Consider the following 13,272-nt stretch of genomic DNA (forward strand, 5'->3'; position numbering starts at 1 on the left):
CAGCCACATCAATTCAGGTGTGTTCTTCGCATGTGCAGCTTCTCGAGTGAATGTTGTGGTGTCGTATGTCGGCGGCCATTGATCCCGTCATTGCTACACGCAAGACCCTCCTCCGGTGAGTCCTTTGACGGCGTATCATCAAAGGAGCTGATGAAGTTGATATGAGGAAGATTAAGAGATCTGCCTCTGCTCAGCGGGAGCGGATTGCTCAGCATGTGCCAACTCCTCAGCAGGAACCAGCTGTGCGACAAGAACCGGTTGCTCGTCGGAGACCGACTTGTTAGCAGTAGTAACGGACTGCTCCGCCGAGGCCGACTCTTCAGTAGGGGTCGTTGACTGTTCAGCCAGAACCGGCTGTTCGGCAGGGCCCGCGTTCTCGACAGGCGCCGGCTGCTCGTAAGGGACCGACTCTTCTTCAGCAGTAGTCACCATTATAGTAGGGACCAGCTCTCCAGCAGCAGCAGCCGGCTGCTCGGCGGGGGGCTGACTCGTCTGAAAGAGCCGGCTCTCGTGCAGCGGGGAGGACCGCCTTTTCTTCATCTGGAACCAATTGAACATTGGGGACCGGCTTTTCGCTAGGGACCGACTTCTCGACAGTAGGAGCCGAGTGCTCATTCAGACCCTTCTCTTTACCAGCAGCGGCCCTCTCTTTCTCCACAGAAGCTGAGTTCTCCTTGACAGGATCCGACTGCACATCGGGAACAGCCATCTCGATATCGACCGACTTCTTGGCAGAGGTCGCCGTCGAGTGTTTAGCGAGGTTCGACTGTATACGAGCCTTAAGGTCGCTGTAAGAGGTCACAGTGCGGGAACCAACATACTTCATCGTCTCCCAATAAGCCTGAACCTCTTCGTCGGTGAACTCCAAAGCCTTGATCGCCTCGGTATAACTGCCCAAAGGGCCAAGACCAGCGTACGACTGGAGCCCGTCGTGGTAAATCCAGACGACGGTAGTCTTCTTTAAAGGGCCATCATTGCGGTCCCAGACCTTGTACGTCCACGGCACGCCGTTGGTCCAAGTCGCGAGTGTGACATTCATGTTGTTCGTTCTGCCCCAAAGGTTGAAGATGAGGGCAAGGTGGTCCTGGAGGAAGCACTGGGTGTCGTTGTTGAAACAGTCCGGCTCCCAATTTCCGTGGCCGTCCTGCTTTGCGCCGCTGAGCAGATCGAAACCTCTCTTATGGGGCTGGTTGTGCCGGGTCCTGAGGAATATGCTGAAAGAACGATCGACTGCATCCGCGAGCTCCGCCAATGTGGGAGTGCGGAGATCCGGGTACTGCGCCGCCATGCTCCGTGTGATGGCCTGCAATCCGCCAAGGCCATGGTGGGTAAAGGGTTGGTAAAAGATCTGCGGGCCATACGGAAAGACCTTCCTATAGTGCAAGTATGCGAACTGGATAGCTCCGTTTGACATGATGTGAAGCTCGGGGTTCTTCTTGTCTGTGGTCTCGTGGCGGACTGTTCCGTTGTCGATCGAGGCCGCCTCGGCGGCAGCATCCTTCATGACAATGTCCTGGCGAACAACTTCTCCATCGACGACATTCTCAGGGGCACCATTTTTACGAGCAGAGGCTTGGCCTGCCACACCCTTGGGGGCCACACCGCCACCGTGAGCGGGATCCTTGCGAGGAGCATGCTTCATGTAAACATCTTCCTGGGCGCAATGGTTGTTGATCTTTCTCATCATGTTCTTCTTCTTCCTATCGGCCTGTGACTCACGGTTGCCGACTTTGATAACGAGACCTCCTAGGGCGACATGTTAGCGGGCAGACGTGCGAGTGGAATCATTGCGAGTACTACCTTGGTGACCATCATCTTTCTGGGTAGTAGCCTCGTCAGAAGTAGCGAAATCGCGAACGGCAATTCCAGCAGCCAAGCTTACATCCTCTTCGCCATCGGCCTTGGCGCTGTCGCCGCTGTCACCGTCCTCGTCCGAACTGTCAGTCACTCGTCTGTTGGTGCTTTCGCGACGTCTCTTGGGGGAGGATCCGGGGGGTCATCGTCGTCAAAGTTGCCAACCTGCCTGAGTCGCTTCCCAGAGACTGGGAGAGTGACAATCAGGCTGTGTTTGACTTTGCCTACCATTGTCGGTCGGCAGTCGTAAAGGGTGAACGATCACGAGGTTCTTTGTCAGTGATGAAAGCCAGTCGATCGTGCAATAGGTATCCGTTATTGTTTTGTGAAGTTTGATGATGGGCGCAAGTGAGTGAAGGAAACGAGAGGTCTTTGAGATGCTTGATGGATGATGGAGATTTGGAAGCTCCAAGGTTGTTGCTTGCTGGAAAGAATACAAAGTCCTCCAAAAGCAGAAGTAGATGACGTGCTAGCAGGCGCGATTATCGACTGTCGATTGTTGGTGTGGGAAGAGAATCGGCGAGGTGACGGGGAGGTGTACGATTTGCCTGATTATTCACAAGTTGCACGGGCTACGGACGCGCTAGAGAGCCTCTGGGACTTGTTCTTTCGCATTCCAATCCGGCCTGGCTGCGGTTTGGGTGAATACATGTACCTATAGTACACTCGCTACTTGGAAACAACCCTCTAATCGTTACTCGTGGTTTCCCATAGCAGCAGCCCCCTTGCTCGTCGAATTCCAGTTCGCCGGCAGTCTGTTCCTATCTGGCACTCCCACAGTTTTCTGTCAAACCGTCCTTCTTGCAAAGCCGCCGCATCACCCGCGTACATGAACGTGTTCCCCGATACCTGTTTGGGCTCCTTGCAATCTGCGAAATCGATAAGACATGGCGCAAGGCAGTATGCGTTGGTCTCGTAGTAGGCAATTTTATGTTCATGTTCCGCCGAGGTGATCTCGCAAGCGAGACCCAAAACTTCTTCTCCAGGCGACCCATCTATGAGGCCCTTGTAGTCGCCCCAATTTGCCAGTGTGTAGTCGATGATCTTGGCAGGTCGTAGAAGCGGTGCCTGGCCTGTCCCGAGTACGTCTACCAGGACCCGAGGGTTCTTGAGGGTGCCGTAGAAGAAGTAATGAATGGGCTCATATTGTGGTGGGGGAGGGAGTGAATGCGGTGCCCTAAGAATCTCCTGTATGGTTTCCTCGCCCGCGGCTTCAAGATTTGCCAGGTACTGTGATGGGCGTTCATTCATGCGGCGCCAGCGTGGTGCTGGCGGCAGAGGCGGAGGAGTTGGGGGACCCTTTTGACTGTCGTCCATTATAAGATGGCTAGGATGTATTATATTCACGCGAATGATGAGATTAAATTTTATCTTCAAACTGGGAAACGTTGACCTCGACTCACAACAGGGAGGGGAAGACGGCGAAGTCAAGTGTTCCGCTCGCCTGCTGCCTGTTCGCCTGTTATACGCAGCCACACTAGGCGCGCGCCTAGTGTACCAATGAGGTTCTTGTCACTTCTCACGTTGGGGCGATTGTATAGATATCAAACCCGATAGATGCTAGGCCTGGCAAGCCTCCCTGCCTTGGGACATATTATCCCCCGCTTCCAGGAGGTGCTCCATTTGTTATCAGGGGTTCGTGGACAGGTAAATCGCCTAGTTGAAGAGTCGTGAAAGCAACATGGTCTTGATTTACAGCTATACAACAGCACGAATATGTACAATTGAAGATGGGATAACTAGAGAACTCCGTTATTCCGCGTGTTCATGAGGCACCATAGCAAAAGCCGCGGAGCCGCAGACACAATATCGTTAGGCAACCACCCTTAAGGGGCGTAAGCCTTCAGGATCGAGTTGTAGTACTTGTACCCCGTACCGCTCGGGGGCTCGAAGCTGTAGATGTAATCAGCCCACCACGGACCGCCGGCCCACCAAATAGCACCCATCCATACATCGCTGTTCGCGAGCATGTGGTCGAGCATGCCCTTGACGGCAGCCTCGCACTGGGCGTTAGCACCGCCGGCGTACTCGCCAATGATGCCCTTCTTGCCGTTCGCCCTCAGCCACTCAGTCGCGCCCACGACGCGCTGCACGCCGATCTCGGCCGAGGCGCAGACGTCCGAGGTGCCCGAGCCATCGGCGTCGAGGTACTGGTGCATCTCGTAGACGAGCTTGTCCTGGGGGTCCTTGAGGGCCTTGAGGTTGTCGTTGGTCGTGTTCCAGCGCCACGCGCCGGTCCACGAGTTGCCCTCGGCGAAGATGTACTGGCTCGTGGCGCCCGCGGCGCGGATGGCGTCGATGGCGGCCTGGTTCATGTCGAGGACGACCTGCTGGTCGACGTCGTGCCACTCGTTGTTGGTGTCGAAGACGACCTTGTCGTTGCCCTTGAACGCGCCCGCGAGCGTCGCGTAGTACGCCTTGAACTGGCTCGCGTCCGTGATGACGTTGCCGTAGTAGCGGCCGTAGTTGTGCGAGTCCAGGATCGCGTACGCGCCCGCCTTGGTGATGGTGTCGACCGTGTGCGTCAGGTTGGCCAGGTAGCCCGCGTTGGCCGAGGCGGTCAGCTTGTCGGGCACCAGGCGCTCCATGAGGAAGGCGACGCGGAAGGCGTTGTAGCCCTGGCTGATGAGGGTCTTCGCAATGATGTTAGCTAGCTTTTCTTTTGGACCGAGTTTCAACGTCAGATAATACTTACCGCGATAGTCTCATCCGAGGGGAAGTAGAAGTCCTTGCCCCAGACGCCGGGAAGGTTCTTCTCACCGAACTCGGCGACAGACTGGTTGATGCCGAACCACTTGAACTTGCCCGACGAGGTTGACGTCGGTGCACCCGCCGCGGTGGTCTTGGTAGAAGTCACTATGGTGGTCGTGGGGGCACTCGTGGTGGGAGCAGGAGCAGGAGCAGGAGCAGGGGCAGGGGCACTGCCGGGCAGGCACTGCGAGTACCAGTCGTTGGAGAAGGTGCAGGTGTAGCCATCTACACAAGTAGACTCTCCCGCCCAGCCGTTGCCACCACACTGGGCGTAGGGGCCATTGGCCGCGGCGAGTGCGGCACCGGCGAAGGTGCTGCTCAAAACGAAGGCTCTCATCCTGACTTGTTTGGATCTGAGATGGTCAAGTAGAGTGACTGACTGGCTAAAAGAAGGACGGATGCAAAGACCAAAGATGAAGCGATTGCGATGCCTCATGGCTTTTATACATGGCAGGTCAGGGCTCTGGGCTGGAAGGCGTTAGCTAGTCGTCAGGGTCAGGGGTGCCGGCTAGCGGGACAGGGGGTAACGCCAATTCCCACTCCACATTGCCCCCTTTGAAATATTAGATCAAGATTGCATGACGGGCTTAACCTTGGATTTTCTCAGCGGAGGAATCATGGAGAGGTTACTATGGTAAGACCATCGGCCTATGTCAGGTCCCGACCGGATGGGCGGGATTGCGTTGGTGGCGCCGACGAACAATGCACTGCGGAGCTGGTCAGGAACGGGGGCCCTAACGCAGCACATAATCAGGCAATACGTGAGGAATGTTCCGTGCCAGTGTTTTGTCTACATTGACGTAATCCAATTCGGCCGGCAATAACAGCCCACCAGTCGACCATACCCAGAAAAGAACCTTCCAGCGAGTCTTTACTCCTTCGGTCAAAGAGCGCCTAAATTAGGTGTTCGTCCGAAGAAGAAAAAGGCGGACGGAGGTTCTCCGTACGTAGTGGGCCAGCGCGGAGCCATGGTCTCATTCCCACCAATCAGCACCGACGCGGCGACGAGACCCCCGCGACACATCACCGCTGCATAGTCCCAGAACATGTCAGTCTCTGGACACGGGAAGAAACAAGCAACACCGGATCAAGAACTTCGGCAACTCTGCCATTTGGTGGATGTTGGTGACTGACCTGCAAATGTCAGATGATCCCATCCAAAACATGCCCGGATTGCCCGGAATCCAGGGAAAATATGCTGGGGAATCATACAAAGGGGCGGCGAGGAACCCCTCAGTAACACAGACGGACCTGGTTGAAAAAGAGTGGCAACGTACAGTCACTTGCATCACGCATGATGAGCTATATGTCAATATAGAAAGTCACGAGGGGATGTTGCGCCGACTGGCGGGCTGGTCTCAGTGGATGCATTCCTCTCATAGCCACTTACATCACCTACGTTCGCAGGTCGCTACCATATGGATACCTACAGGATGATATGAGTTTTTCGCGAGGTCTTATCGTGCACTCAGAAGAGTCTTGGTGGTGTTGTGCTTTAGAACCTGTAGAGCCCATAAACCGGATATCCTAGATGTCAGTATGCTGTTGAGCCAAGGAGTTGTGGTCCTACAGCGCCCTACAGCGCCCTACAGCGCCGCTCTTCAGTCCTAACGCGACTTGGGCCTCCGAGATATGTTATACTCCGCCTGGACGCCGAACCATTTGATCGGCGTGGGCCGGAGTCCCGGGGTTAGCATTGCTCGGGCGGGTTTATTGAATTTGCAGACCATTTCAGGGCCTCTACCCTCGCGGTGGGCTTCGACATCTTTGGGGGCATTCATATATGGCAGAGCTTAGAGATGGATGCGGTGAAAGAGAATATTGATTTCCTTCAGATATTCGAAGTTCTACCTGGATGTGGTAGAGGACATCATGGCTGGTATCACCAACGTAATAGGCACGAGGATGCCAACCTCAACTACTTTGTAACGTAACCAGATATCAAGGAAATTGATGCTTTGAACTTTCCGTTTTTGGGATTCAGAAAGAACCAACCAAACAATCACATTCTAACATGCACCCCAAATTCTTTGATCTGGTTTGCTACTCCTATGTTTGCATCGCGAAGACGAACCCATCTCACACACCCGGTCATCCAATTTGGTGTCTTCTATACTGCCTGCAGCCCAGAGCTGCTGTCTTTGAAAAGGCCGAGCCCGTCTCCGTCCATCTATTCACGAATAGAGCTTTCTCATCCGCGTTTTCCAGTTAATCAAAAATATGGAGCCGTTGAAACCCCATGCACACGAGGATCCTGAACCACCCCAAAAAGAAATGCCCCGATTGTGACGGGCTTACCGTAACCTTCGACGGAAGCGCCTCGTCCTTCGACAAGAGTAAACCTTGCAGAAGGTGCGGTAACCAAGCCAATCTTTTCAAAAAACAAGTGGAAGACCAGCAGCGTCCTTCTACCCGGTATTCTCGAAAGTGAGAGATGATCTCTGGGGTGCAAAGCTGTCGCCGGCGTGGACGGACATTCTTAAAGAAAAGGAATTTGATGCCTATAGCTTCGGCGGGCCTTATCACCGGAAGGGTGAAGTGGTTATTATAATATATACCAAGCCTGAGGCGGATGGGACTACTCGGGAACGGTTACAAGGAGTGATAAACGATCATTTGGAGGAAGACGTATGTCAGTATGTCCGACAGTTGCAATTCGAGACGTGCCGACCAATGAGGAGATGATGACCGTAGCAAATTAGGCGGGCTACAGAGCATGTATGGCCAATGCCAACAATTTTTGTAGAAAAATTGAAACATAAGTTACAAGAACGGGCGTTATTAATAATCAAGACTAATAAAGGGTAAAACAGGGTAAAAAATTTAAAAGAACAACCCGCCTGGGGCGGATGATAGCATTGATTGGCAACTCTCCCGAGCCGGATTTGAACCGGCGACCTGTGGATTACAAAGTAACTATTACAGTCCATCGCTCTGCCAACTGAGCTATCGAGAGCTACTGATTTGTTGTGAAAAGTCGGGCTTATGGAAGACTATGGAGAAAGCCCCGCCCGGGCCAAGCTGTAGGCCTGCAATTTGGGAGGAGCAAGCAGAACCGGCAAAAGGACTGCACTGCAACTGAGCACATTCGTCAATCCCCTTCACCTCAAAAAGCAAACAGGTTCAAGTTGGAGGATCCGACTGGCATAGTTTTCAAGTCAGGGCATATGCACTAGATTCCATGGAGTTCATTAAAGGTCAAATGTCTCTGGGTGAGAAAGTTGTCTGAGAAATTACTGCGCATTTAAGCGCTCTATCTCAGTATGAGTGTGTATACCGTTGATGGTATCTAAGATGCAATGCTGTATGTTGAAGAACGCCCCAACGGATCTTTTCCCGGAACAGATCTCCGCATGTCCTCAATACGAAAAAATGCCTCTTTTTGAGCGGCGTTGAGCCCTTGATGCAGTGCCCTCTAAATGCAACCAAAACCGCCAGTGCATCGATGGATATGACAAGAATAAACCGGGCTTTCGAGCCGATGTTGAAGTCTCATGCTCCGCGCCAAAACGCCTGTCCTAACAATATTCGAAGAAGAGAAGAAAACTACAATGCGCACACATGCGCCCCAACCAGATGAGATGGTGTCGTAGGCGCAAGGCATCGTCTGTCCTTAACGGTTCAGATTGATCAAACTGAGGAACTCGTTGCGCGTCTTCTCTCGGTTCTCAAAGCAGCCGAGCACACAACTTGTGATGGTGGATGCAGTCGTCTTTTGGACGCCGCGCATAACCATGCACAGATGACTCGACTCCATGACGACGCCGACACCTTGCGGCTGCAAGACCTCCATAATGGCATTCGCAACCTCTCTAGTCAATCGCTCCTGGACCTGGAGTCTGCGGCTGAACATCTCAGCAATGCGCGGCAGCTTGGAGATGCCAATGACATTGTTGTTCGGGATGTATCCGATGTGCATCTGCAGCTGGTTAGTCATCATCATATGTTGCGGGTGTAACCTAACCCAGCAGCTTCCTCCAATGAGCGCTTACCTTTCCTGTGAACGGGACCATGTGGTGCTCGCACATGCTAAAGATCTCAATGTCCTTTACAATCACCATCTCGTTGTGCCCCTCGTGGAAGATGGCATTGTTGACGATATCCTTGATGTTCTCCTGGTAGCCCTTGGTGAAGTAGAGCAGCGCCTCGGCGTAGCGCTTGGGTGTAGCCAAAACGCCCTCGCGGTCAGGATCTTCGCCCACGCATTCCAGGATTGTTCGGACGGCACCGCGCATCTTTTCGAGTCTCTTGGCCGCGTCCTCCTCGCTTTCTTCGAGTCGCTGGCGCGTGCCGACGGTCGGCCGGCTCAGGCCATCGAAGTCGATTACCGGGGTCGGTGACCGGGTGTGTGGGACCTCTTCGACATCCTTGGAGCCATCCTTGGATCGCTTCCGCCTCTTCTTTTTCTTGCCTTCTGCTTCCGGTTCGTCGCGGGGGTCGCGGGCGGCTTGGCTCAGGCTGTTCCTCCTTTTGCCGGAGCTGGCGTGGCGGTCTTTTTCGCCGGCGACAGTGCCGTTCACGTTCTCGCTCTTGCGCTTCTTATGCCTCGGCTTTCGGTTCGGTTTCCTGTTGGCATCGTCGGCGTCTGAGGGGCTGGTGTTTCCAGAGCTGTGCTCTTCTGGCTTCATCTCGCCTTTGGGTTCGGCGAATTCGACCATTGTTTCGGCGATTTAGGTCGTACTGTGGTCTGGTGGAAAGACCTGTCAGCTATGCTGCAACTGTTTGGAATCTTGGGAGCAGTTGTCTTGGGATTTGCAGATAGACTAGACTGAGCTTTCCAATCCAGCTTGATGACTTACGTTTCTTCTATCCCACCACTGAACCGCTTGCCAAATCACCCAAACTCGTAGCTGACGATCTGTGACGGTCTAGCAGTGGCACTGGCGGGAGATTTGGTGGAAACTTCAAACAAGGGATGGATGTTGCAGAGCAATTGGCTAAATTGAACACCAAACCAAGTAGGGAGATGCAAAGTGATGCCGCAGAGACTGTAATGAAGCTGACAGGATCCTCTCTCGCTTTGGATGGTTCTGGTTCGATTGATTCCCCGCGATCGGATGATGACTCGCTAACAGCAGCAGAGTATCCAATCCAATTTTCCTGAACGAGACCCTGTCTACCCTGTCCACGCCAGAGAGCCGCTACTAGCCAGACTGCACCGAATTTGACGTCAAGGGAGGTCCCTAGATCACATATCACCGGCCTTCTGCGCTGCACGGACAAGAACGACCCCGCCAAAAACTTTCCCAAGCTCTGGTTCCAGTTCTTTTTTTTTCGCAGACCTTGTCGCCCCACGTGCTGCTGACTTTTGACAGTGGATACTAGCATTGGAAGTCACCTGCTGAGCCACTATTTTTACAGAGCTCAGCAAGTCAGCCTGCCCCCTGTCAGCCATTTCCATAGGCGGTGAGGTTCTGAAAGGTCCACCCCATCCACCATTACAGGGGGTGTGCTAGGCCGTGACTCTTGACAAGTCGGCAGAATCACACGTCGCTTCCAATTCACGACGTCAAGCTCGAGTGTCGTATCCATCACCAACATCCAACAATCAGTGGGATTCATTTCTCCCTCATTCACTCAAACTTCAACATTCATTCGGCGCACGTCATACTCGGTAACAAGCAACTGCACAGCATCATTTTGGCAATAACAGCTTTCACTTCGCCGACCTCACGATCTCTCTTGCCGACCCCAGCTTCGACAACATTCGGCGACATTCGCTCTTCAACAAACATTCACGTCATCTGCAACCATGGCATCGCCGCCTCCCTCATACACGCCCGCGGGCTCTCCTCCCCACGCGGCGCACTCGCAGCTGCCGTCCAAGAAGCGCCCGGCTGGAGCTCCCGAACTGTCGTCGGCGAAGCGGCGCAAGGCCTCGACCATGTCCATCACATCGGCAACCTCCGCCCACCCTCTGCGACAGACCTCCTTCCCGCCGGACGAGTCGAAAGGCGGAGCCTTCTCCCCCTCCTACCGACGGTCGCCCAGCATCGACACCATGAGCCTCGTTAGCGGCAGCCAGGTCAGCGCCGCGCCGGCCAAGAAGAAGCGCGGCCGAAAGTCCAAGGCGGAACGCGCGCGCGAGGCCGAGGAGGCGGCACGAGGCGGATCTCCCAGCGTCGCCGGCGGCGCCGCGGCCAGCGTGGTCAGCACGGGGAGCGGCAATCACAAGCAAGGAGGTGGCGGCGGCGGCGACGAGGAGGGAGATGGCGGACGCGACGACGGCGGCGCCGGCGCCTTTGACATTCCGGAGAACATGGCCAGTAAGGCTGCGGCACGTTCGAAGGAGCAGGTCAAGGAGGACGAGCGGCTGCGCGCCCTGCTGAAGCAGCGCATGACGGACGACCAGTTCCACCGCTACGAGGTCTGGCATCAGTCCAAAATTACTTTAGCTAATATCCGAAAGTACATCAACTCTGTCACTTCGCAGTCCGTCCAGCCCTCGATCCCTCAGGCGATGCAGGTCGTCTGCAAGCTCTTTGTCGGCGACATTGTGGAGGAGGCGCGCCGCGTCCAGGAGGAGTGGATCCAGGCGGGCGAGAAGCAGACGGATCTGCCCGACGAAGTCGAGAAGAAGGAGGACATTGGCGAAGAGTCGAAATACCGTCGCCAAGCCCCGCTGAGGCCCGACCACCTGCAGGAGGCGTATCGACGATGGAAGAAGTCGAACGGGGGCGGAGGCTCTGGGGGCAGCTTGATGATCTGGAACCAGCAAACACGCAATGGTTCTGAGCGATTTGGGCCGCGGGTCGGAGGTCGACGGCTCTTTAGGTAGAAGAGTGGCAGGAGAAGGGGAACTGGGAAATTGGCGTTCGTGGAAATTGATCCAGCATTTGGTTCTGTAACATTAGGCAGAACCCGTGGAAGTCGTCGGATTACAGGCGCGATTTGATACCCATACACTATATTGACTAGACCATGAAAGTCCATCTTGCTCGTGTGCCAACCACACACCACCCCCTTTGGATCTGAGTGGACAGAATACCCATTACCATTGGTGGCGACGCGTCACGTTTTCCCTGTCACAGCCTGATTTGGTTACAATAACCCGCGCTGAATATTTTGGGCATGCAGAGCAACAGTGTTACCACTGGTCTGACACTATTTAGGGTTGTTTCTACTTGGATCATTGACTTTTTTTTGTTCTTTTGCTTTTCGACTCATACCAGTGCAGGCCAGCAGAAGCAAGTGACTCAAAACCGAGCAAACCCAACATATATCGAGATATTGGCCATCCAGGTGTTTCGCTCAAGAGGCACGTGCTGGGATTTTGCTCGTACCTATGCAGAGTTTCATGCTCTCTCGATATATCATTCCGCCTCTGGCCTGGCCTCTAACCCGGGCCATATTGCTCGACTTCCGCGATATGACATAGTGATAGGCTCCGTTCTGAACTCGACACGGTATCTGGAGGGGGAAAAGCGCAATTCTCTCATCTCTCCATTGGACCACAAGACGTGTATGAAAAGACTGCTGTTTCCCACCGTCTCTCTCCCTCTCTCTTTCTGTCTCTTGTCCTCTGCAGATCCCACTGACCACCACCTTCCCCTCTTGCCCATCATAACCATCGGCCTTCGCCTCGCCCCCCCCCTTTCTGCAAGAACCACACATACCAAGACATACTAGCGCATCATGGGCATTATTCCTTCTAAACCCGTTGGGTTTCCACTGGGTAGCGACATGCCCGAGCCGCGCTCGTATTCCGTGAGCTCCTTTGGAGCCTGGTCGATCCTATGGTTCGGTTATAGGTACCCACGCTATTTTATTTAACTACCCAAAGGACCCATGGGTAGCCGTGGGTAAAAGGAAATACCCGTGGGTTACCCAAGAGTTTTTTTCTACGTACGAATTACCCACGTTTTCTTTTAGAAAAAAAGAATATTTTAAAAATATAACGTGGTTTATTATTAAGTCGGTTATATTATTTTACCGGTTACTTTTTTATTTTTTAATCTTTTTATATAAATTAATATAATTATAACGTTTAAAATTAATTAAAATTACTCGTTATCCGATTTCTCGCTTAATTTTATATTCTTTTTATATATTCGTGTATTATAGTTTATTTCGCTGTAAATTTTATAACGCTTACCGCTTATCGCGCGCTTTTTCGACGAACCCTTATTTTTACTTTTATTAGGTATTAAACGCTTTTTTTTATTTTCTCGTTTTATAGTTATTATAATTCCTTAATAATAAGTGTTTTTTAAGTTAAACTCGCGATTTTTTAGCTTTTTAGTGTTTAAAAAGTACTAATTAACCTTTTTTAATATATATATATTATTACGTATAATGTAATTCACGGTGTTACGGCGCACCTTAAAATAGGCTTTTAGTGGCCTTGCTAACCAGAGTGGGGCAAGGGTATACGAGAGATGGCCCGAGCGCCACCTAATTTTTCCCCACCTATTTAGATAAAGAAATCGTCCCGGCAAGGCTGGACTTTTTCTTTTTTTTCCTATTTTTTTCGGTTTTTTATAATAAAATAATAATTTATAATTTTACCTCTCAAATTACTATAATTATAATATTACCGAAAAAGATTTAACTTATTAAGCCTAGGAAGGCTTTACGAATATCTTATTTTTTTAGAAATTAAAACCTAGATTAATTTCGATTAAATAAAGTAATTAATTAAAATAGCCGCCGGCTTAGAAAAGCGCG

General features: G+C 52.5%; 5 protein-coding genes across 5 annotated transcripts; 1 reads left to right on the top strand and 4 right to left on the bottom strand.

Annotated features, from left to right (window-relative positions):
* Nucleotides 1-171: 171 nt before the first annotated feature.
* Nucleotides 172-2,085, bottom strand: PG986_000165 (uncharacterized protein; the record flags this gene model as incomplete). The annotated part of the gene is given in 4 exon segments (XM_066836387.1): nucleotides 172-540; nucleotides 566-1,708; nucleotides 1,883-1,937; nucleotides 1,949-2,085. The coding sequence occupies 4 exon segments, from the start codon at nucleotides 2,083-2,085 to the stop codon at nucleotides 172-174; spliced, it is 1,704 nt and encodes a 567-aa protein (XP_066705280.1).
* A 456-nt stretch (nucleotides 2,086-2,541) lies between these two features.
* PG986_000166 (poly polymerase) lies at nucleotides 2,542-3,171 on the bottom strand (the record flags this gene model as incomplete). The annotated part of the gene is made up of 1 exon (XM_066836388.1): nucleotides 2,542-3,171. One exon carries the CDS (start codon nucleotides 3,169-3,171, stop codon nucleotides 2,542-2,544), a length of 630 nt encoding a protein of 209 aa, XP_066705281.1.
* Nucleotides 3,172-3,680: 509 nt separating this feature from the next.
* PG986_000167 (Endoglucanase gh5-1) lies at nucleotides 3,681-4,942 on the bottom strand (the record flags this gene model as incomplete). The annotated part of the gene is made up of 2 exons (XM_066836389.1): nucleotides 3,681-4,487; nucleotides 4,550-4,942. The coding sequence occupies 2 exons, from the start codon at nucleotides 4,940-4,942 to the stop codon at nucleotides 3,681-3,683; spliced, it is 1,200 nt and encodes a 399-aa protein (XP_066705282.1).
* Nucleotides 4,943-8,218: 3,276 nt separating this feature from the next.
* PG986_000168 (GTP cyclohydrolase 1) lies at nucleotides 8,219-9,263 on the bottom strand (the record flags this gene model as incomplete). The annotated part of the gene is made up of 2 exons (XM_066836390.1): nucleotides 8,219-8,524; nucleotides 8,598-9,263. The coding sequence occupies 2 exons, from the start codon at nucleotides 9,261-9,263 to the stop codon at nucleotides 8,219-8,221; spliced, it is 972 nt and encodes a 323-aa protein (XP_066705283.1).
* Nucleotides 9,264-10,357: 1,094 nt separating this feature from the next.
* Nucleotides 10,358-11,383, top strand: PG986_000169 (uncharacterized protein; the record flags this gene model as incomplete). The annotated part of the gene is made up of 1 exon (XM_066836391.1): nucleotides 10,358-11,383. The coding sequence occupies one exon, from the start codon at nucleotides 10,358-10,360 to the stop codon at nucleotides 11,381-11,383; it is 1,026 nt and encodes a 341-aa protein (XP_066705284.1).
* Nucleotides 11,384-13,272: the final 1,889 nt, after the last annotated feature.

The sequence above is a fragment of the Apiospora aurea genome (genome assembly GCF_038362705.1).
Source record: "Apiospora aurea strain CBS 24483 chromosome Unknown utg000001l_segment0_segment0, whole genome shotgun sequence".
In the NCBI taxonomy this organism is placed as follows: Eukaryota; Fungi; Ascomycota; class Sordariomycetes; order Amphisphaeriales; family Apiosporaceae; genus Apiospora; species Apiospora aurea.